Source organism: Athene noctua, chromosome 1, assembly GCF_965140245.1.
Source record: "Athene noctua chromosome 1, bAthNoc1.hap1.1, whole genome shotgun sequence".
In the NCBI taxonomy this organism is placed as follows: domain Eukaryota; kingdom Metazoa; phylum Chordata; class Aves; order Strigiformes; family Strigidae; genus Athene; species Athene noctua.
This window is the reverse complement of record NC_134037.1, coordinates 79,347,806-79,373,204: the sequence shown is the minus strand read 5'-3', so window position 1 is coordinate 79,373,204 and position 25,399 is coordinate 79,347,806. Positions and strand designations below refer to the sequence as shown.

Here is a 25,399-nt window from a genome sequence, read left to right as displayed (position 1 = left end):
AAGGTCAGTGTTTAAATGGAGGGTTTCATAAAGAATATTGTGGTTTTTCAACCAAACATAATTGTGGTTATCCAATCTAAAATGCCTAGAACCAAATAAAACCTCTTTCACTCCACTGTAATAAAAATAAAACCATTTTACAGCACGACAGAGTAATTCTTTGCTGGCAATTGATGTAAGTCATAGAATTATTTAATTGTGAATCTGGACAAACTCTATTCATCGGGCCAGTTGTGGATCCACAGATTGTCAGTAATAGAAGTCTGTTGTATTACAGCTGCATGTATTACGCTGCTCCCATCTTTTTAGTAACATGGATGCATGCAATGATTTGCCCTGCTTACAATATGTTTGCAAGCATGTGTTGCAGAGGTGAGGATAAAGGGCATGTAGCTTATTGTGTAATTACTATGCACGCAGAACTACTTCTTGATTATGGGGAAAGTTGTTATTCTGCCATGGCTATTAATGCCAGTAGGCTCATTTTGATGATGCGTTCTCTTAATGTATTAGCTTTAACCTTTGAAGATTTGATTTAAATCCTGACTGTGCATCGCAGACAAAGAGATATGTATTCATTTCCAAGTTCTGAGAAGGCATTTTTCCACATGGTAAAGGCTTTGTGCATGTGTGCTTGATTAGCTATTATCGCTTTAGGATAAATGGCATACTTCTGCAGATATGGCTTAACACATATGAATAATACAGACTCTGGTTCGTCATTTTCCTGTTATATGGTTACTTTTGGCTATATCCTAAGTATAAAAATTCAATTTTCATGAAACTATACTATTATTTTCTCCTTTTGAAAAATCATACAGTAGTAAATACTGGATACAACAGAGGACAGTCAGTGGAAGCTTGCCAGCTGCCATACGGGGCTAATAATGATAATGGCATGCTGTATTGTAAACTCAAGACTTAGAGCACTTTGTGCATGTATGCAGTGTGACCTTACATTGCTGTCAAAATTTATAATCATCCCATCAATTTATAGAAGGAATTATTAAGTGTTAAGTCTGTTATACACTGAGAACATTTTGGACACCCTAGATCTCAAATGTTCTAATATGTCCATGTGGGGCAATAGATTAATACAACACCATGTGTTAAGAAGGGGTCATGGCAAAGATTGTATGCTCTCAGGAACCATTTTAAAGTCAAGATTAAGATGTGCTTAATTTAAAGGAATCAGGAATTGATATTATCCAGCAAGCATTTGGGGTTTTTGTTGGTGAAGTTTGGGGTGGGGTTTTTTTGAGATGAAGACGCCAAATATATCCTAAATATATAGTTGTATTCTCTGTATTTTGACATAGTGTGTTGTATGTAGAAATTCATGAAAGTAAAAGTGGGAATAAAAGTTATATCTTAGAATATATTGCATAAATTACGTGCTTAATTCATCAGTAAGTGTCACATATACAGGTTTTCCCAAAGTTCCTGACAGAGAAGATCTAGAGAGATACAGAGCAGAGTTACATAAGTGCACCTATATGCGGGAGTGTGGGTAAACTGTGGTACTCTGAACTTCGATGGCATTTTCCATAGTACTGTTTTCATTAGTCTGGTCTATGTTACATTTGGCTCTGAAGTGTGAATGAGCAGGAGAATAAGTCTTAGTCTTTCAAGCAACATTAATTCATCTAAATATCACCAACTTAATTTTTAGTTTAAACAACATAACGTACTGCATCACTGACTTCAGTAAGTAATTGACCATATTACTCTCTTCAGTTACCACATTACCAGTTTTGGGCAGGGTAATGAATCTTTACTTGCTGCCAAGTATTGCTTTCTGTGAAGTTACTGTTCATGATGCTGTCATGCTACATGTGCATGTTTACTGCTTTATCAGCCCTTCAGGACTTGGTTTCCGGATTTAGGAGCTGGATAACCAAATGCATCCAGGCCCCTGAAGGGAGCCTGTGTCTCCTTTCCCATGAGATTTTAGCCATGTCATGCTGTTTCATCCTACCAGCAACCAGAACCTCATTGCTCCCATCTAAATATCCTAACTGATTTGTAGTTTCTTTCTGGCTTTGTCTGCCATCTTCAGTTGAAACAAATGCCTCTTAGGCCACAGTGGCTAGCATGATTTTTATGCATGTGATTTCTGTCTGTCAGTCTCTTGGTGTTAATTGCTTCTGTATTTTGAAAGGTTGAGCTCTTTGAGATCTTTGAGACCTCAAAGTTCTGGTGCTTGGCACAGTTCAGTCATTTGGTTCATGAATTTGAGGTGGAAGATGCTGGCAAAGGCAGCTAGTTGCTCCCTTTCATCGTGGATTAGGAGCTTAAAAGGAAGAAGTTGAATTGTCACATCTCTCAGTTTCTTCTTAAGACATTGTCATGTGACGTTGGTCAAGTTTAGGTGATTACTAATTGCTTGGTGGTGTACTCAGTATAATTTAAACAAATGTGTAATGGAGCACAGAGTGGGGTGCTATGCCTCTTGCTTGGTTGTCACCCAGTTCTTTGAGCAGCTGGATTAGGGCAGTTGTGATTGACTCAGTATTGAAATTTCTGTGTATTAGTTTCAATAAATTTATATGTTTAATACCTGAACGACACATCTGAGTTATTCTAATATGTTCTTGTCTTTGCTTCCATAGTACCAGGATACGAATATGCAAGGTGTAGTGTACGAATTGAACAGCTACATAGAACAGCGCCTGGATACAGGAGGAGATAACCAACTACTTCTGTATGAACTGAGCAGCATTATTAAAATTGGTAAGAAAGAGAATCAGATGTATCTGAGCTGTTACTTAGCCTCAGTGGACAGCACATTCCTTATGTGGCATGCTTAAAACAGGTATTGGGGGTTAACTGTTCTCTTTGGATGTTGTCTCAGTATGAACTTTGCCTTCTGTCCCTCAGTGAATCCCTGGCTGCACTTAAGTGAATTTTATCTTTGCAGAGAGTTGTGTATCCAATTGCAAAATTAGAGTCCCCTGTTAAATGAACCAAAGAATAGACTATTCTGGTTATGATGGTGTTGCAATGTCAATATAGAAAGTAAAAAAAAAAATAAAAAATCTATCAGTAATATCACTGCATGCTGGAACTTTTGAAACAATACTGAGATGTTACTGAAAGAGGGCATGTCTTTTGCATAATCTCAAATTACATTCAGTTGTTTAACCATATATTTCTATCTGATGTAAGCACCTTTTGTGGTAAGAAAATACTATACGTGATCAAACGTTAAAAAAATAAAACAAAAAAAATCACAATGACAGTATAAGTGTAATTTGACTTCTTTTTAGCTGGAGTGGATGTACTCAGACTTCAATAGGAAGCATCAGTAGCTTTGTTCAGTGTAGTTTTCAGTCAAGTTCTTAGAAAGGTTTTTCTGTCCCTGCTACTTCATCATTTTGTTATGATGAATAATAGTTCTAGTTTATGTATATGATGTTTTAAAAGGACCACTTCTGTTCACTGATTTTGTGTAAGTGGTTATTTGGATATTGCATCCAGCTCACAGCAGATCAGACTGGATTTTGTTAATATACAGCAAGCAAGAAGCTACAAGAGACAGGGTCTGCTTATCTTTTACAAATTTTTTTCTTTTGTAAAGCAGATGAGATTTTTTTAATTCCTTTACAGTTCTCATTTCCCTTTGTAACTTAATGTGCTTACATACTACAGCTGAAGGATTTAAAATCTGAATGCATATTACCATGCCCTGAACTCTCACTGGTGTCACACAGTTGACAATGAGCAAGTAACTAAATAGTGGTTTTTTTTTCCTTTTGTTAAAGAAATACAGAAACCAACTGATTTGATCAACACATGATTATAATCACTCCTCTGAAATGTACCAAATGGATTCTTGTGTTCATCTGTAAAAACTGGGTATCAGATATGTATATTTACTGGTTAGAATGTTTATTAACTGTTAGAAAGACAAACTTTCACTCAAAGTATCATAGTCTGTTGTGTAAAGTGGGGTAAAAAACATTGACTGCTAATCTCCTCTTCTGATTTTGAGAGTTTTCATTTTAGCAATAAGTTATGATTGTTGACTTTAAACTTTTGATAGTTTAAGGAACTTGACTTTACCCTGTTTCATACAACAATCTGCATCTGGTAGAAATCTGACAAATATACTTTTTCTGGTGTGTGTCTGTTTTTAATACAGGGCAGGTGCAGAAAATAGAAACAGTTTGTTCTGAAACATATTTTAATGACAATATTTGCAAAATTTTATTTTCCTATAATTTTCTATCTTTAAAGGAAGGACAAATATAGCTTACCCTCTATGAATGGTATTTCTTTTACTCATGGAAATTGTAATGTTATCTGGCTGATTATATTATAAATACATATTCGTATGTTACTTCTATAATGTCATATGACAATTAATTTGCATTTACAGACATTAGGTCTTGGAATAAGATGTCTAAAGAGGTTGTTTCTAATTATCTTTTAGAATGTAGTAAATGACAATGGGGAAAACAAGAATTATTTCATACCCCTCATTTTGTAGACTATGTGAGGTTTCAAGGGACACAACAATAGACCTTCACCTTTAGAATTTTAGATGTTTGTCCTAAGTGGAACTGAATCTGTGGTTTCACCTGAGAGATCTTGTGAAAGTTCTGTTTCCCCCTGTGAGTACAATTATTTCTTTTATTATTGCTTTGGCAGCTACAAAAGCTGATGGATTTGCACTATATTTCCTGGGAGAATGCAATAATGTAAGTATACTGGATTAAGATGCTGGTTTTCTGTACATTTACAAGTGCGTTTTGCAACTTGACAATGATATCTTGATTTTATTTTGCATGTCATTTAGGAAATATTTCCTGAGTGCTGCATATTAGAGCTTTATGGTATCTTTACTTCTGTAAAATAGAAGTTTATTGAACATATTGGTAATGGAAAAAAGGCCTTTCATTTTTTTTAAAGATTTGGCAGTAGTGCTGTTGTTTCTCTGACTGTAGCAACTTAACTTGCTATTTAGCCCCATTATTAATTGTCTTTAACAAACAGAAAACTTAATTTGGATTTACTCTCTGCACAGCCTATTCTTTTCATCTAGTTATCTCTGATTTTTTTAAAAAACATTATCAGGTCTTCTGTTAACTGTCAGCTGCAACTTGATAATGAGATAATGTAAATTTCAGATGTAGATTTTAGTTAGCATAAAATAAATTGTACATTTAAAGTTTATGAGTAAAATCAGTTTCTGATGTAATAATTTGAATAACAGTGAGTCCAATATTTGGTGGTTTTGTTATTTGACAGTTAGAATGAATTACATTTTTTTTCTGTCCAGATTAATTTGTGCAGTTACCATTATACAAGATTTCGTAGTCACTTTGCCTATCAAGAAGGAAATGCAGTTTATACTTCAGCCAGTTCCATCAACTTAAAAATCACAATTTGTCAGAAATTTTATATCTTTCATTGGTTCAATAAACAAATTAAACTCTTCTTACTGAAAAATGACTAGAGAGGAAAATATTTTTCTCATTGTTTTTGTTTCCTTACTTTCCACAGCCAGTTTTAATAGTTTATTTTTGTACAGTCCATTAGCCAATTTCCTTTGCTCTTTGTGAAATAATTGAATTCAGAAAAAGGGAAAGAATTACATTTTTTAAATAATGGAACCAGAAATGAAGATATACAAACCTGAAGGTGACTTGAGCCTTGCCTGAGAATATTTTTTATTTATTCAAAAAGACAGTGTCTATTTTGAAGGATGTGGAAGAAGACTGATACAGAAATTTCCTAAAAGAAATGGAAATAGGTTTTGCATTTTTTTCATTTAATTATTATTTCATATAATAAAGACAACCCATTTTATTATTCCTAAATTAGGTCTGCTGTGAATGGATTCTGCAAGTATGTAAATACCATGCATTTTTTAATAATCTTTTCACTGAGGGGTGTAATTTAAGTACGATGTTGTTAATCTTTTGTGAATGCAATCCTTGGTTCTCATTAGTAGGTAACAGCATGCACTGTCATGGGTTGGGGGTGATGCAAACAGTCACTGAAGAGCTTCCTCCTGCTGCTAAAGGCAGGAGCCTGCAGGAAGGGTAGCCATCCATTCTGAATGCACAGCACTGTCTGGCTTCAGTGGCAGTGACTGTGTGCCAGCTGAACATTCATCTCTAAATGCTTCATAAAACATTACCATAGAACTGACTATACAGCTTGAGACCCAGAGAATTCTTACTATGATGAGGTTTTTCCTGTTAGATTAGTGTGGCATAATATGGAGTTCCCTCCAGTCTTCTGATACCTTGAGGGCCTGGGCACTTTGACCTGCCTTTTTTTTTTTTTTTTTTAGTAGCCTGTTAGGCAGTTGCATATATTTACTTCCCAGTAGAACTCCTTCCTGAAAAAGGTTCCAACTACTAAAAACACACATTGACTTTATTAACCACTGTTATGTAGCTACATCTCCCAAAATGGAATGTTCTTCATGTAGTTATTATAGGGACTGATCCCAAGTCCTTTGAAGTTAGTGTGAGATTTTCCATTCACATTAGTGGGCTTTGAGCCAGACTCAAGTTTGTAGTCTTGTAACTAAATGGTAATGCATTAGCCTACTTTTTGTAAGAAATTGTTGTTGAAAATTAATTTGGATATCTTTGTCTCTTGAATATTTAATTTAAAGGATGTGTCCAAGTAGGATTAACCACTGTCCAGCAAATACTGGCAATGTATTTTTATATATTTTTATTAAATATCTTTTTCTAAATGGGAGCAAAAAGATTCTGCATTGCTTAAATGGCAGAAAGGAGCTAATTCTTTAGGATCAGGTTTCAAAAATTATAAAAAAATCCGCTGTCATTACCCTGGACAAAGTAGTTGCTGAACACCTATGGCAACATATTGAAGAATGTCTTCAGTTTTGCGGTGGCTTAATTTTTGATGCTTAGTTTGTGACTTATGTTTTGCAAATTCAGGAAAGCTGTTTTTTTTTTTCCTTCCAATTTTAGCATATGGATTTTTATTTGTCAGCTTGAGAAATATATATAAATCTGCTTGTATTTATCTAGTCAGCAGCCTCATGTTTCAGAACTAGACCTGATGTAACTGTTATTTCCACCATGCTTTCAAAGAAATAATTTGTGCCTGAATACAGCTTTTCTGGAGTGTATGTATGTTTTTTTGAGAATTAGATACTGGGAGGGGATTGTGTAAGAATGGAGGAATCCTGTTAATGGTGCAGAGGCTTTCAAAATAAACAGGAAAAATACTTAAAAATAAAATTTAAATACAATCAATTGGGACTCTAGCAATCGTTAATAAAGAACAGATTTAAATGTCCGTGAGAGGAAAACTATTACGGCACAGTCCATTCAAGGAATTCCTAGGATTTAGTGACAATACAAAACACACAATCACTCACCTAAAAGTAAGGGCTCTCAGCCTCAAGTTTCTCTTGCGTGGCATCCCAACCCCTGGGGAGAGTCCTTGACCACAGCCGTGGTGCTCCAAAGAGGACAGACTCAGAAAGGACTCTCTCACAGGACTCCATTTATACCCAAGCCGAATCTGATCTGTGGTCAATATCAGCTCTTACTGGCCTCTCAAGTCCTAATTGGGCCTCTAAAGACCTGAGAACAAGGGTACGAAGAAGGAATAGGCAGCTGTTATGTCTCAATAGCCAGGAAGCCCCTTTGTCAGGGTCAGTGAACTCACCACAGTTAATAAGTAGATACCTGCTTTCTCCCAGATGGTTTTGTAACATTGAGATGTGTGTTCTGACTCTGTTCTGTGAGGAAACTTAGGATCAAAATAAAAGAAAAGCATTAGCTCGACTTTGTCTCAGCTCCAGTTGTAAATATGTATAGGTATACTTGTGACTGTTCAAAGAAATCCAGATCTGAGTATCTTTATGTGCAAATTTCAGCTAAGGAATGTTTTTGTGGAATGAGATTTCCATAACTACCTTTAGCCTAGATTAAATAGTGAATTTCATTAGAAATAATTAGGGTATAAGATAACTTTACAGAAATTCTAGACATTTACAAAATGAAAACTAGCATGCTGTGGTCTATTATTTTTTAGTATCAAGAGAAGAGTATTGTCATGTTATAATTGGTTTTTCTTCATGGGTTACTAAGAATTCATTGTAAATCTTCCTTCAGTGCAGTTTTTAATATGGACAGCATGTCTCTTACATGAAAATTATATTAGAACTGATAGCAAATTTGTTTAATGTGAAGAAAAGCTCTAGATTAGCTGTTCCTTTTCTTTTTGTAAAACATTGATACACTGGCCTTTAAAGGAAGACCTTGTTTTAGAAAAAATTCCGTTGGAGTTTAACAGTACAAATGTGAGCTTGTCAAAATACCTGTCCGTATGTAAAGTTTCTTTCTGGCCTTATTTTCTTTCTCTCTTAAAGTATATGAAACTATATCTTGATTTGTATTAGAGTTGGATAATAGCATAAGGACAAGGTAATTTCTGGCTGACAGGTCAAGTTGAATGCCTTCAGGGTCTTTGCTTGGGTGAATTTGCTTGCAGTAGAAGATGCCGCACCAGCTTCAGGTTGCAGTGCATTTCTGTATGCAAGTATTACTCAGAATTGGTGCCACAATAGGTGTGAACAGTTCAGTTATTTTAGCAACCTTCTGTTTGTTCAAACCGCTTGAGAGTGCTAGCATTCATCACACTTGTTGCTAAGGGTCTTCTGATGCTATGATTCTGCTTTTCAAATGATTGCCCTAAGGCAGGTAAGTACCATTCACATGTCCAACTCCTTCCTTCCCCATAAAGTTGCTCTGTGTATCAGAATCTCGTTTTGCAGATGCTGTGCATATGGTGAAATGTATGGCAAAATATTCCGGTACTAAAAACAATATAGCTACGATATAGCTTCCTCATCAGGGTCAAGTGATCTGAACAGACCTGTGACTGTAACTGCCTCTGGTTCTTGAACTTCTCCATACCTAAGAAGTTAACCTTTGTCCATGCGTTAGTGCAGTTATACAAATAAAATTATTTGTTCTTAAGGTACGTAACAGCCATTTTGCAAATACTGCATACTGGAGACTGGAAACACTTCCAAATCAAACAGGAATGTTTCACAACTCTCCAGCAAAGGACTTGACTTTATTTCAGTTTTCTGTTTTATTCCTTATGGGGATGAATATATAGTTCATAATTCTCATGTTATGACCTTAATTGAATATCATCTTCAAACATGACTTAAAGGATTTACTGAAATCCTTGTATTGGATGGAGTGTGTGTGTAAATCAATGTGCCTAAGTACCATGGTAGCTGGGAATGGATTTAAGCCCATAAGCTGACATCTTTACAAGGCAATTTTTCTAAAGTACTTATCACAGCTACAGTTTCTAATGTATTACTATATTATCTGATTCTTCAGATGCTTCTTGTTTCTAGTTTTTGTGTGAGTAATTCACCTCATGATTACACTGTGATTCCTACGTAAAGATGTGTGACTTCTAATTTAATAGGCATACACTTGAAGTAGATTTTACGAGGTCTTGTGAGTGTTACTTAGTTCCTGAAACTGTAAATTGTGTTGGCAAACAGTTAATCCTTGCTTCAGATAGAAGTTTCCAATAGCTTTATTGTAAGAAATAATTATGTGAGGCCACAAATATGTGCACATACTCTGTGCTTCAGGGTGTATCTTATTAAGCTCTTCTAGAATTTCTGGTCATGCAGAAATTGTTGCAGCTTGATGTGCAGTGCCATCTAGTGAATATATGAAGTGGGTGATTTGAATTATTAAGAGCCAAGGGAAAAACAGCTGCTTGCTGTCTCAGGTTTTTGTGCCATGCTAAGGTACATTATTTTGAATGTGCGGACATCATCTCTAAAATTTGAGTCTTTTAAACATGTTTCCAGGTGAAACACTTCTAGTTGCAAGTCAATTCATAAAATTTTGGTCTCCTTGGATCAATTCTAACATCATCTTTTTTTATATATAAAGTGGAAGAAATCGTTTTCTTATTTGCCAGTTAATACTACTACTCAGCAGAGAGGGAAAGCTGTTGATGAGCTATAGTGTCTTGAGTTTAACTTTGAGTCAGTAAATTATCAAACTGAAAAAAATTAGGTAGATAACCGTTGAGATATATTTTAGGGAAATTTTGGTCTTGTTTCATGTAATATTCAGGTAAATGGACTCATGGAATATGATCATGATGGATATACTATAGGTAGAATGCAGAACTGGTTAGAAAATAAACAGAGACTAGTTGTTTGTGGTTCACTATCAGAATGGGAGAGTATTTTGCATAAATCTTCAAGGCTTTATCCTGAATCTGGTTTTGTTCAGTATATTCATTAATGCATAGGTGAAGGAAGAATACAGGCTTGTTAAGCTTGCATATTACGTGAAACTGGGAGGGACTGCAGATGTGTTTGTAGGGACAGATTAGAATTCAAAATGATCTTGGGAAAATGGTCTGAAGAAACTGGATGGTGATTCAGTGAGGACAAGTGCTGGGTTCTGTATAAATTGGCTCTCTCTGTGTAGGGCAGTAGATGACTTTGAGAAAGATTCTGGGGTTTGCAATGAATTTGAAGATAAACGTGAGTCAGCAATATCATTCCTGTAGCAAAAAAAGACACTTGTATGTAGCAGAAGCGGAAATCCTAGCCACTGTGTAAAGTAATTTTCCCATTCTTCTGTCCACTGCTAAGGTCTCAGGTGGAATGATATGTCTGGTTTAAGCACTGCACTTTTAATTAAAAATTGGCAGAGCTGAAGTGAGGAGAAAACAAGGAGAGTGGCCAGGAAACTAAAGAATGGGTTTTGCTTAATCTAAAGAAAAGAAAGTTGAGGGGTGAAGATATGCCTGGATAAGGCAGAGAGGAAGGATATCATCTCTTCTCCATACTTAAAGAGTGTAGGGCAAGAAGTAGTGGGTTTGAATTGGCATTAGGATAGCTTCCCCAGTTATGGCTGTAAAGAAGCACTACAGTGTGTTGCTTGTGAAAGTTCAGGGATTCTCATCCCTGTAGGTGTTTGAGAACTGTCTGGACAAGCATCTTTCAGAAAAATGCTTAGCTGACCATACCTTAAAATGGAAGTGATGGAAGAGAGTTATGTCAACTTAGTTTTCTGTGTCAGTGAACCGGTATAACTCTTGTGGTGTTTTTCAGTTGTGTAAATCAACTGGAAAGTTTCCAGCAGTGAAGTGCAGTTAGAAATTGATACCATTCAGAAGGATGAAAACATTAAAAAAACCCTCAAACAACCCACAACTACTAGTTGTTTTACAGCGTGTAAGTGCATCACCTTCATTTCACAAGTATCCAACATTTGTACATACTATGTAGATTAAAAATGCAAATATCCTGTCAAGTACACTGTCAGTTATCAAGGAGGAAATCAGAAGTTTTCATAAACAATGGAAGCAGTTGCTGGGTTTTTTTCTTTTGTGCCTGTGTGCTTCATGTAGTAGGATTGCTGCACTTGTGTTTAAAGCCAGGACATAATTGCCTATAGATCTTTAAGACTGTAGCATGGTAGTATTGGGCTATTGCTTCAATTTAGCCAGTTTACAAATCCAGGGTTTATTACCTATGGATACTTTCCAAATTAGTTCTGTTTGTTTGGTTTTCTTGATCATCATTGCTTATTGTGATGAGTTTTATTCCTGCAAAAAAAACTGGCCTTAGGGCACAGCCTTTGTACCTGTCTGCAAATAATTTTATCATTAGGCTGTGTGGTCTTACATGTAGGTTGTTACATTCTCTACCAAGAGTAAAAATTTATTGCTGTTACTGAACAGAAAAGGATGTGATCAGCAAAAAACATTAAGCTCACGTACTATCAACTTGCTAGATTCCTATTTCTCTTTAATGTTTTTTCTCCAAGCATCAAGCTGTATAGCAATGCTTTATTCTTAAGACTTTCATTTAATGTCAGTTGAATATTAAATGATTTTCCATTAAACATTTTTAGGGCCAGTTTTATCAGCAAAATTTTCTGGGGAAGGAACTAGATCAGGATCCCGTCACCCTTACCACAAAACCAGTGTGTTAACATGTGTCATGTGTGTACTTTAACCCTCATTCTAATCATTAAACCTGATGCTTATCCAGACCTCTTTTCTGCAAAGAAATTTCAGAAAAATTAGTTTATGATTGGTATTTGTTTAGTTATAAGGAGTATTACAAAAAAAGAAGAAACAACTGAGCAGTATGTGAAATGGCGAGCAATACAGGTTTGCAGTTTGAATCCAGCCCTGGTAAACTTTATATAGTTAGTAGAATGGTTTCTAGACTTTGTGGGTTGGGATTTGGTGTTGTGATGGATTACCACGGGCTACACATCAACAGCCAGTAGAAAAATAGCATCAGTAACACCTGTAGTTGAGCTATTAATCTGAAGGGCCAAAGACTAAAAGGTCCTGAAAACTTCTTTAGTTCTTACAGTATAAGGTAATAAGATACTTCCTTATTACTGTAAGAATATCTGTCAGGAGGTGCTGATGGTATTGTGTTAAGAGACTTGAGCTGCTACTCCTCATCTTTTCTTTTACTGGGATTTTAATCTGCTTTCTCTGTCACACATTAGATTTTTCACTAGAAAAACGAACCGTGAGGCCAAGTTACGACAGCATGACAAGATGAACATCAGTAATTTTTCATGTACATGCTCTTAGCTGTTATAAATGAGGAATAATGAGGGTTTTTTCAGCCACAGTAAAAGAGGTTCAAGTTAAATTGCTTAATAATTTCAACAGACTCTGTGCATGGCACCAAGAAGAGAGCACCAAAACCCATGATATTATGGCTTGCTGGATATATACTACTTTTGTTATGTATCTGAAAGCCAAGTTTGCTGTGTTTAGCTGTGATTTGAGAATGCCATCATGTTGATATACCTCAAGACCTGATTACAGTGTACATCATTCTGCATTGGTGTAGACTGAGAGGCTTCTTAATATATTAGTATTTTGAAAAGATATTAGAGATTACAGTATGTTGCCTATACCTAAAGTGCCTTTGAAATATGAGAGGGTGAATTTTGTTACATTTGTCTCTGTTGACCAGTGGTTGAACCTTTGTTATGGTTGTAATTTGTTTTGGATTTTCTGTTCTGTTTCAGTTTGTTGTATTTTTTTTTTGTTTGGTTTGGTTTGGTTTTTTTTAAGCACCTCTTGCTTGCTGAGGTCACAATAAGGACATTAGTGGATTCCAAGCCACAATGTAACATCAGTTGAAATTAATAGGAGTTTTTTTGGTTGGAGACTTTGTCAAAGTGAATTAAGAAATTAAACCAGGAGAGAAGGAATAATTTTGAAGATTTTTGGCCCAGCTGGATCAATCCATCATGTCACAGAGGGCAGGAAAGGAAGCACCTCGTATGCTCTGAGGTTCCAACAAGCTATAGGAGGTTTCTGGTGTCAGACTTCAGTGTTCCCCTGCCTAACTGCATTTAAAGAAAGAAGTCCATCACCGTATGGAACTTGGTGGAAGAATGGTAGTAGGATAGTTGAGCTTGATGTAGGTAAGGAGATTTTTGTCTGTATCTGGAAGGAAGGGAAGCAGATCAAAATAGGGAATTGCAGGATCCCATGGGCTGCCAGGTGTCAGAATACACGAACCTGAAAGCTTCCAAAGGATTCGCTCTCCAAGCCCAATGTTTGCTCTTGTGGTAGTTTATCAAACCCAGAGTGACTCTCCCATCTTGGTTGCCTTCTCCCGCATTGGCAGTAGAGATATCTAATGCTCTGTCTACACTGGATATCTTTTATTACTTCTTCCAGGAGAGTGGCATTGCAATGTCAGTAAAGAGCTATTCATGTTTATCTGTTTCTGATATTGACTTACATTCTCAGTGCAAGTGATTTAGCAGCAAAAGATACTGTGAGCAGTGCACAGGCATCCTCTGTCTCCTCAGCCTTATCCTTTTACTGCATTATGAGTTATCAGTATAGTATTTGGGAAATTATGGGACTTAATATTCTCGTATTTCCTTTTTATTGACTATATACTGTTGCAGTTGTGGTTGAAAATCCACTAGTTTCTTATATTGATTATTAATCACTGTTCAGTGTCATTACCAGAAATGCCAACTGTTAGTCTGTTTTTGAAGTAACATATTCAGAACCACTAAAGAAATGAAAGTAATTTGGAGGAGCCGAATGTATCCATTTCTTTATTTACATGTGAAGCTATATAAATATATCTGACATCCTACATGGGAACATTTCTAATTATCCTTTGAGCTGGTGAAGGATGATTTGAATGTGCATTTGCAAATTAAAAGAATGATTCGTGGTTAGAAGACAGTAGGTGAACCCCAAATTTTATTATTACAACAGTACATTTTATTTAATAAGTATTTTCGTAGCAAAAGGAAAAACAGGAGATGTGAGCTGGATAGATGATGTGAAAAACCTGTTGATTTTGGACAGTGATAATTAAAGAGATTCTCTTAAAGTTATGTCTGCTTGTTCAGTAACAAGCAGTAGTAGAGCAGAGCATACCTTTTTGTTCCTACTGCATTTTGTCTGGATGACCTTGCTATTGATGGCTTCTAGGATTCAGTAAACTCAAAGAAATTTCCACATCCCTAATTGTCAATAAATGCTTAAACTCATTCAGATTTAAATTGATCATATAGAGAATATATCAACAGTCACAAAACTTTATTAGGTGTATGTATAAAGTCAATGTGAAATGGTAAAAGCTTATGGACTGATTGCAGCTTATATAGGGTTATGCAAAAATTTGCCTTTCTTTTTAATAGTGCTGCATGGTCATGAAAAGATTATTAATCATTTCTTGGCCTTGGAGATCAAGGATTGTTGTTTGAGATCTAGGTGGAGGCCTGTCCTTGCAGAGTCATACTTTTATACTTGTACAGAGTCAGGAGGAACAGCGGCAAATTTAGAACCTATTGGGTAGTTTGAAGAGTTTTTTCATTACTGACCCCTTAGCAGTGAGGTTTGTAGTTTCCCATAGGAAGCAGAATGGAATTGCTTCTGCAAAACTCACTTTATCACTGCAAGTAAAATAATGTCCTTGAGCCTTTTCCAGTATAGGGATACCTATGCACAACAGTACTTCATGGTGGTAGCAATGGGGTTTACCAGCCAAACTGGTACTTACACACAGACGCAGGAAAAGACTGTGCTGATGAAAGCAATTTTTGTTAGCAACACTTCATGGTGTCAACACAGTTTTTTGACCACTGAAGATCAAGTGAAGGCCTTTTCTGGAGAAAAATATTTATGTGTGGAAGAAGTGAGCTCTTTGTTTTCTGGTGAAAGTGGCATTTTGTTTTGTCTTTTTTTCTTGTATTTTGTTTTGAGAAGCTGTTTCTGAGAAGAGAAAGATTTGTACGTTGTTTTATATTTAGTTATGGATGTGACTCAGGAGACCAGTGTGGAAAAGCAGATTTATACAAGTAATTTAAATAACACAGTTACTTTGCTAAGTGTCACACATTGCTATCTTGGTGTAAAGAACCAAATGTGTCTTAAGAAAAAGTAAGAAGAATGGTGTGAATAAAGGTGTTAATCTTTGGAAAGATCAGATTCGGTCTCCAGTGTCCTGTTAATTTAATTTTGACTCATTACACTACTTAGACTACATAATTCAGACTTTAAACATTGTTTTTCATCTCCTACATTTTGCAATACTCAGCAATATGAACGACCTTTTCAGTATCAAAGTCAATATAGTGTTACTGTTCCTACTGTAGAAGTATTTTTTTAATAGTAAATCTTTTTCCTATAAACATATAGTGTAACAGGTCAAACATTTGTGAAGATAGGTATTTCAGTATTTCTATGCTCTTTATATCCTAAACATTTTAGTAGCTTTTTTTATTTTTTTAAAAAAATATATTTCATATTGGAACACTGGTTTAAATAAATCATGAACTGTGGTTTCTGTAGTTTTATTAGAATAATGTACTTCAGATCATGGGGTGTCTTTTTGGATCTGTATGTGAAGTGTTCTTTTTCATTCTATTTAACTGCAACTGTAAAAACATGAAACTGAAGCTTACGAAGGCAAGTAACTGTGAAACTAAGTTTTCATTTAAGAATTACATGTGTCTATTAGATTATAAGGAAGTAAGAATAAATCGAGCTTTTTATTCTGGTAAATTGAGCAGGCTTGTTCTGGCAGGTTCATTGTACTGATGTAATGGTTTTGTGTGTGTTGTTGCTTTTTTTGTGTAGCACATTCTTGTAATTGGTATGGAAAACAAACATCCTGACTTTTCCAGTGGTAAAAATCACTCTTTAAAGAAGCTGTGAATGTAAATGGGTTTGAAGAGTTAGTTTGAAGTTTGGGATCAGAATAAACAGAAATTTCAAGTTTTCATGCATTTGTACCATAATGAAAGACATCAAAATCGAGTAAATACTGAGCGTGTTCAGGAGAGCTACTCCATGGAAGAAGTATTTTTCCTTCCAACTGCATGAGACATATGAAATAAATATGCTGAGATGGCTTGTCAGAGCTGAAATACTATGTGGCAGCTTTGTTTTCTCTTTTAAGATAGTTTAATTCTCATCTGTCTCACATTAGCAAATGAATAACTGGATGAAAAACTCTCTTCCTTGTCTTGCAGAACATTTTGAGACTGCCTGACTTTCTGCTTAAGAACAAGACAAATACTCAGTTACTGATTTTGTCAGAATCTCGAGTATTTTTCTTTTGAACCCACTAAATGCCCTAACCACTGGACTACTGGTTCTTCTTGGATAGACTATACTCTTGTTTTGGCTATGAATTCCATAGTTCTCTTTGACCATTGTTTTTCCTAAGCATAAAGTCCAACTTTCTCCTTTCAGAATGCTGTTAGTCCACTACAGATAAGGTACCTTCATCACTGCAGGAGTACCTATATATTGTGCATTATACTGCATCTCCTTAGTTTCTGAACATGTCAGTGTGTTATTTATTGAATTTCTTATAATGTTTTATAATGTGCCTTGCATGTTTGCAAAATAAAGAAATTTATAATTATGAGAGGATGCATCTCATATCACTTTATTTTCTACAGCTGACAGCAAGTGCTGAATTTTCACATGCAAATTGTACCTTTAATATTACATGCCAGAAAACAGCCCCTGTTTAGTAATTTACCTGGTCTCACAAGGCTCAGATTGGTAACTATCGATCTCTGAAGTCTGTCTCCTTTCTTTCACACCTGAGTGTTCTTTGTCTTGTTGTCTATTTGGCTTGCTCTAGCTCTAAGCCATAGTGCAGGTCATTTTGTAGGCTATGTGGTGAGTTGAGAAGTTTGTAGTCAAATGATAATTAAAGCCTCAGCTAAAATAACCATATTAATACAAAATTTTTATTGTGGTTTCTGTCTATAAAATGAGGATACCATCACCATCCAACTTTCAGGGGAGTTGCAGTAATGCATAGTTAGAGATTGTGAGGTATTCATGTGCTATAGTGATACTGACGTCACAGGTCTAGGAGAGCAAAATCAGAGAAATGCCACTGCCTTCGTAGTGCCTAGATTTCCCTCAATTTCTTTAATGAATCAGGCTCATAGATTTTCAGTTGTGATTGTTTTTCTGCAGGGAATTAAGTATGCATATAATGGCATATTATTTAAATAATAACAATTACAGTGTGAAGCTCCCTACTTACTGCCAAGCCTAAGTAGAAATCTTTTTTGCACAACCTACAAGGTCTTTGTTCAGTCTTTCAAGGCAACACTACATTCTGAGCTACTGGAATCTGGAATACCTGTGCATCCGATTTTGTCTACTGTTACAGAAACCTTTATGAATGATGAACATAGGAGATGGATTAGATGTAATTAATATTAATTATCATAACCATTGATGATGTAGAATCTTGGGTGATTGACCCTCATAACAGCCCTAATGAAAGCAATGTCTGACAGTAAAATTAATCACAACAAAGCAGTGGCACAACATGTGGCCATTCTTATGAGGAATGTTAGTAATACGTTGTGTGGTGGCACTATCATCTGTCTGTGGTATTATATATATGTAAATTAAAAAAGAAAAAAATTAAAAAAAAAAAGTATTTTCCTCGCAATATTCTTTGCTTAAAATGTTTCATCTTGATTCATGTGCTTTAAGTTCATAATTTAAAATTATGTAGCTATTTAGTAATAGAGTTACTACAGGATCTCTCTATATATGCTACTGGTCTTACAAATTTATCAGTGAAAGAAATTGGATCACTGAATACAGTAAATAAGAAAACACAGTTTGCCAACAGCATATTGTGTCTCTGAGGTGGTGCTTTAGTTGTGTTAATATTAAGAATGTATAAGGATGGATGGCTCAAGAGAATAGGAAATAAAGCTGAAGTCTTGGAAATACAGATTTGATCCCTGCTGTTCTAACACTGTGTAACCTTTGCCATGTTATGTATTCTTCATGTGCCTAAATTCCCTTTGTGTTTAAAGGACAATAGCTCTGCCATGCTGTATAGGGTGTGACAGTGATAAATGCTTTAAAATTTTGAGAGTCTTTATGATTCTGTGGTAATAGGAGACTATAAATTGGTGGATGTAATGAAATGTAGGAAAAACAAAAAGAAGAAACTTTTTGCTTGTAAGAGCTGTTCCTGCTGATTGCATTGGAGACAGGTTTTTTGTGTTTTTGTGACTTTAAAATCAGTTCTGGCTGACAGACTGCTTCTTTACAGGTTGTCTGAGGGGAAAAAATAAAGGAAAATTTTAAAGAGACTGTGATAGGGACATTGTTTTCCAGCATTCTACTGTTCCATAAAGTTTATTTTTCATCCAAAAATGAATGGAATTTTAGATTTGAAGATTGGCATACAGATGGGCTTGTGTAATTTTCTTTTTGTAAACGAGTATTTGCAATGCCATTCATTCTGGTGGTGTTAACTTGTTTAATATTTTTGTTATAGAACAAAATTATCGGATGTTTCTGGATGAGTTTCATGGCGTGAATGTTGTCATACCTGACTTTTCAACAAATGAGACTGTTTTAGGTAGGCAGCAAGAAAGATGGTTTTCTAGTACAGGGGATGAATACAGTCACTTGGATTTCAGGAAATACAGTGTTAGGATAATTTTAAAATTGCCATTCCTTGATATTAAATAATCAAGAAATTTAAAGATTATCCATGTTTTTTGAGTATTTTCTATTGAAATAAATGAGTGAGTGCATCCTAGAAAATAAAATACTTCTCTTACAAGGTAATATTTTCCTCTGAGTCTTTATGCAGTGTACTGGGTTTTCAAGGCAAATGCAGTCCAACCCAGACATAAACAATGACTGACTTCAGCAGAATAGAATCCACTGCCTGAATGGTGACTTTAGAGTGGGATTTTCTAAGATTCTAAAACAGTTGAGTTTATCCAAGTACTTTTCATTGTCAGAAGCTGTGTTTCTCTACATTATCTACTTTATTCAATCCTTTATACTACAGATATAGCACAGTAACTGTGTAAAAGTAACCATGCTTTCTAATTGCATTCTTTTTCTCTTTTTCTTTCTTTCCTAACTAGAGTCTGTGTGTATTTACACCACCAGGAGCTAAAGAAGGACAACCGCGGCTAATTCCTGCAGGGCCCATTGCACATGGCACTACAGTATCTGCTTATGTAGCCAGATCCAGAAAAACGTTATTAGTAGAAGATATTCTTGGGGTAAAAAGCTTTCTCTTGTTAATGAGATGATTACAGCATGTTCTTAGAATGAATATTTTGATGCTGAAATGTTTATTGAGCTGAATGTATAATGATAAAATTTACATCTGTCTTGCTACCGAGAAAATAAATTTGTGTTTGGATTAGTTTGATGGAATAACTTCAGAATATCTAATTTATTTTAAGTTCAAAGATTAATTCCTCTTGGTCTTTGAACATTTTGTTTTGTTGTCAGGTAAGGGAAGTAAAGGTACCATATTCACTTGGGGAGAAAAAACCCTATCAGTCAAAACTCATTGTCTTCCTGATCTTGAAATACTTAATGTGCTAATCCCAAACAAGAAGACTTCCATATAATCAATCAGAGTTTGATTTCATTATAGTACAGCGCTCACACTGACAAGAATGTCAATCAGAATTCAGGTTGTTAGATAGGACCTTGATCTCTACTTACACAAATGTAAAGCTAGGATACTCATCATTAGACCTACATGAAAGACAACTAATGTAAATGATAGCAAAATTCAGGCCTTTGTAAAAGGATTCAGAAAATCCTAAAGTGATATTCTGATAATTCTTGGCACTCTGTATTTCTCTCCCTTCGAATTATTTTAAAAACTTCATCCTCTAGTTGCATCTATGCAACTGTATGAAACTGGTATCTAAACAGTACTTTGTGAGAACACTTTAAGATCAGCTGGTTATGAGAACACCAAGGAAGTTTAAATTCTCTTCCTTCTTCAGTGTTTTTTGTCCTTTTGAGTTCTGTCCAGAATAGCAGTCTTTGGATACTGTGGCCAAAATTGGACATTGCTGTCTCTATTTTAAAAAATATTTGTTAAAAAATGTATGACCTTTATTAGGCAAACTCAGGCTATAAACAAAATACCAAATGCCTAATGTGAGTACACATAATCAGGACCACAAAAACAAAAGGCAGAAGCTGATTTTCTTGTAGTAACAGTCAGTGCTTTCTATACACCCTGGGCTATAAAGATTTTATACGTTGTTAGTTTTTTTCAATCACATATAGGGCCTAAATTGTTACTGGTAATTTTCAGTGTAATGATATCCTTGTATATGAGGTTTGTATGTTTTCATTTTACATTCATAATAAAATTGGGGTGGGGGGTGGGGTGGGGGTGGTGTGCTGGTAATGGGTAGTGGGGAGGAGTTTTGAACTTTTTTGTTTGTTTACAGTATTGGTAGATTATTGACCAAACAGAGAGATTAATTGTGTTGACATGGTTTACCTTCATGTGATTTTAGGACCATCTCAACAGTGAAAGGGAAGTGCTTGCAGATAGACTTGCCAGCCCTTTTTTGGGGAGGTCAGAATTAAAAAGTGAAAGCAGGAGGCTGGTGTTGGAAAGTGCTACCCACTCTTTTTTGTCTGTTATTTGTTAAGATTGATTGTTATCTTGGTAATTAAGGTAGAGATTACTTGCTGTTTTCTTTGAGAAAGGAGAGATTTTGATCAGCCTTGAAGGAATGTCTGTCTTGCTTAAGCACAGCCTGCAGGGAGCATCTGGTATGAATCAAGTACTTAAGGATTAAGACCCACAAAGCAGGTCTTGCATGCTTCACATCTGCTTGTTACTGCCTTACTAACGGTAACATCCAGGTGGTTTCTCAGGTCTTTGTGAGTTTTCCTACATGGGGAACCGAAGCTGTTAAGCCCTGGACATTCACTGTGTAGATTAAATGTTATGAATTTGGGCCTTTTAGAGCAGCTGGTAGGATTATTTTAACATTTGTTCCTATAACTTTTGCACTGGTTTATTCAGGATGCATAAACAAGGGAACAAGAAAGATTCTTACTCTCATGCATAATTGTTTGGGAACACATTTTCCTCCTGAGGAGTTAGTTGAGAATTATAACTCTCTATAACCTAAAGCCTTAGCCTCAGGTTTTGATTTTTGTTCTCTTGAAAGCACTGCTGTCTGTTTTGAAGGGGTTTGGGGGGGGGGGGTCGGGTGGGGTGTAGTGGGGTTGTGGTTTTTGTTTCGGTTTTTGCTTAATCTGGACTGGCATTAGCAATGAAGTGCTGGTTTTGCTGCATGTGAGATTAGAGAAAATGTATTATAAAAACAAACCCAAAGCTGTGTCTAATATCACAGATAATTCTGACTTTATATTGATATGGTTATCTGTATATATAAATTAATGATGAGACTTTTTTATTGCATTTCTTTAGTAAATGTCTTAATACTGTGTGTAAATTATGCTGAGAGATACGAGTTTTAGTGAATTTTATCATTTTCCTGCAGATTTGATCAGCCAGGAGAGGGAGGAAAGTGTCAGTTAATGTTACATTCATGTAATGTTACTTTCATGTTAATGTTATAATATTTACGTTTTCTCAGATTATGTTTACATTTTCTAGGATGAGCGATTTCCCAAAGGTACTGGACTGGAATCAGGGACTCGTATCCAATCTGTTCTGTGTTTGCCAATTGTCACTGCAATTGGTGATCTGATTGGTATCCTGGAGCTTTACCGTCATTGGGGTAAAGAAGCCTTCCACCTTAGTCACCAAGAGGTGAGCTCATCTCCAGCCTTTGCCCACTTCCCCACAATGGTCAGCACTTCAGCTCCCCCAGACTTTCTTCTCTCACTCTTCTCATGTGTTTTTTACCTTTTTCATACTTGGTTTTTGTTCTCATTGAATGTTACTTATTGAAAAATGTAGTGATTCGTATTTCAGTCACAAGAGGTAAAATTAGGTATACAAGTATAGGGACACTTGAAGAATTTTACCTTGTGTTCTTTTGTGGAAAAACAGATTCAGGATTTCTTCATTGATTATACACTCAATACAGAGTTGTTAGAGAAGTTAATACAGAGCAGGTGACTGAAACGTAAGTGTAAATCAAATGTCAAAAATCAAAATCACTTTATATAAAAATGATACTTGTGACTTATCCTAAGTCTCAATTTTAACTTTCCAATAAAGCTTTATTTTACCGTTTGGAAGATTGGTGTTTTTTTTTTTTTTGTTTTTTTTTTGTTTTTTTTTTTTTTTTTTTTGTTTGTTTGTTTGTTTGTTTGGTTTTTTTTTTTTTTTTTGTGTGGCTTCTCACATGAATGAACCCTATTATAAAACATAATGTTACAATGTTGTAGCAAAAGTATAGCATATCTCAGTGGTAGGTCTCACGGGAGGGGAAAGTGATTTATTTTAAACCAAAAGTGAAACAAAAGAGATTTCATGTATTTGCATTCACATTCTTAGATCCACGCTCTCTCAGGCACCAAGATGTGTGTCCCCAGGTGGCATTTCCAAGAGTCATGCACAGAAGTGTATGTATCCAGGTAGACTCTCCAGGATGCCTTGAAGTGGGAAGACTAGGGATGCCAGCTGTTGAGTCTTTATGTCTCCTTGTTTCTTCCTAGGTTGACAATCATGTGCTGCTTTTGGGTCAGCCTTTTTTTAGCCTTTAGGAGCTGACATCTTTTGTCTCTCTAGCCTGTCCCTTCTCTGTGAGTCATCAAGATTTACTCACCATCCTTTGTCTCCTGACCTAGATGTCCTTAGAAACTGTGTAGATGTGCTGGTGGTACCTGGATGACCTGCTAATCTAGGTGCCATTCATAAAGCTCTCTTCTGCTTTTTTTTTTCCTTCTGATGCTTCCCCACCCAAATATTCTCATTCATAATAATTTTGTCATTTCCATGACTGTTCTAAACTGCATGGTTTACTGTATTTATATAAGGCCTGTGTAGCTACATTGTCCATATATGTTCATTTGGCAATCCAAAGTTATGAGTTGTTAGCCAAGTACAAACAAATTTGAAAATGGAGCAGATGTCTCAAAGGCTATTGCTGTATTAAAGGTGGTAGAAGTGCATCTTAGATCTCATGTCTGGGTGAGGGTCCTTGTTATGTCCCATCTATGTGTTAAGAATTCGCTCTCATTAAGATTAATATACCATTTGTTTCTCGCTGTACCCTTCCCTAGGGAAGGGAACCTAAACTCAGAGGTTAGGCAAAATGGGGTGAGTTTTAGCCAGCCTCAACAGTGGTACAAGATGCACCTTGGAGCAGTTTAGATATACTGAACACAAATTATTCTTGTGAAAAGGACAGAAAAGTTGCAGACAAGAGATACTAAAACTAGTGTTCCCAAGGAATAAAAACCCAGCAATTTTTGTCAATTGTATAGTCTGTTTATCAGTAACCTAAATAGCCTAGCATACCTGTGATGCTCATACATGTATATTAGTTGGGCAGTCAGTGTCACTTCAGCCTTGGTGTCACACCTGATATTTTTTCAAAGTAATGTAGAGGTCATGATAAGGGGATTGAATTAGTCTGGTGGTGTCAGTGTCCCTGCTTGCAGAACAAAGAACAGACATTCATACAAAATCAGGCTTCATTAATTCTGGTGCTTACACACAATGTATTTATTTTTTTTAAATTATCCTATTACATTAATTAATCTACAATTCAGATAGGTCTCAGACATGCATTGGTCTGTGGAAATATTAATTTTTTATGTTGTATGAAGTTCCTTCTGTAACTGAAGTTCATGAATGTTCTACTTGGAAAAGACAGACTACTAAATAAAAATATTTTATTAATAAATGAAAAATATTTTAAGGTCACTTTCTGAGTGTTCTAACGCATTCTTTTCATTTTCAGCTTTCAGAAAGCTTTTGGATACCATTAGCAGTTTTTATAAAATGTACGATGTCTTCTGTTTAAAAAGAAACAAATAAATTTTTAAAAAGTACCTTAGGAGGGTATGCAGCAGCAGACCTCTTGTACTTTTGTCCTCTGTGTTCCTATAAAGCTCCTGTGCTTCAAGGACAGGAGATTATGCATGGTAGCTCATCTTAGTTAACTGCAATTTACATGACATTTGTTTGAAATGTTGCCTGGAAACTGTCATACTTAAAACAGTAGTCTTGAGCTGAGAGATCAGGTCTGATTCTTCTGCCACCAAAATGGTAGTGAAAGAAACAGTGCCTGTTTACAGCTAGAAATAGCTGTGGTGAAAGAGATGCCCCAGAAAGATGTTTTGGGGTATTTTATTTCTATGGCAGATGCCTTTCAACAGTGTACACAATGTAATTTTTAAAGCCCTCAGCCCATGGGGTGTTTGCTTTGATGTTGTATTTCTGAGCTAATGGGTTCCCAATACCTCTTCTGAAGAGCACTGGTAAGCATTTTTTTTTGTTACAAACAATGGAGATTGTTCTCTTGTGCCTGGATGTACCTTACTAAAATTGAAACACCTGCAGATATACTAAGTCTTTTGCAAAGTAACTGTCTTCCCACAAATTGTTACTGCCTGCCGGTCTAAAACAGCTCAGTCAGTTTGCTTAGCAGCTAGATAGAGAAAACAAGCATGTAACTGATGTGCAGTTTTCAAGGTTTCTTCAGAGTTAGTTTCTTCTATTTTGTTTCAGGTTGCAACAGCAAATCTTGCATGGGCTTCAGTAGCAATACATCAAGTACAAGTAAGTGTGAGTGGTTTTTCATTTTTTCATTGTGTAACCCTTCTGCCGGAATTTGATTAGTAGGAACATGGTTTATGGTCAAATTTAGGTGGAGGTCACTACTGAGAAGTTGATTCAAGCCCCTTCTCTGAACCTGGGAAAAATATGCTAACATTCTGGTGTTCATAGAGCTAATTTTCCTCACCTTCAAGTGTGAATCAAATAACAAACAGTATTTTTACTATTCCTTTAGTTTAACTATTTTTACTATTCCTTCAGAAAGTTTAACAAAGTAGATATATAATTGTTAAAGTGGAATTATAACAATGTTGCAGTTTTTTCTTGTAAGAAGGCAACTGC

General features: G+C 35.7%; 1 protein-coding gene across 2 annotated transcripts in view; it reads left to right on the top strand.

The window, feature by feature from the left end:
• PDE10A (phosphodiesterase 10A) overlaps positions 1 to 25,399 on the top strand; it is a 379,155-nt gene that overhangs the window by 314,113 nt on the left and 39,643 nt on the right. For both annotated transcript variants that reach the window (XM_074924896.1, XM_074924887.1), the window contains exons 4-8: positions 2,613 to 2,733; positions 4,654 to 4,703; positions 19,452 to 19,592; positions 21,980 to 22,135; positions 25,010 to 25,060. In XM_074924896.1, coding sequence (XP_074780997.1) covers positions 2,613 to 2,733; positions 4,654 to 4,703; positions 19,452 to 19,592; positions 21,980 to 22,135; positions 25,010 to 25,060 — 519 coding nt within the window. The remainder of the gene's footprint in view (positions 1 to 2,612; positions 2,734 to 4,653; positions 4,704 to 19,451; positions 19,593 to 21,979; positions 22,136 to 25,009; positions 25,061 to 25,399) is intronic.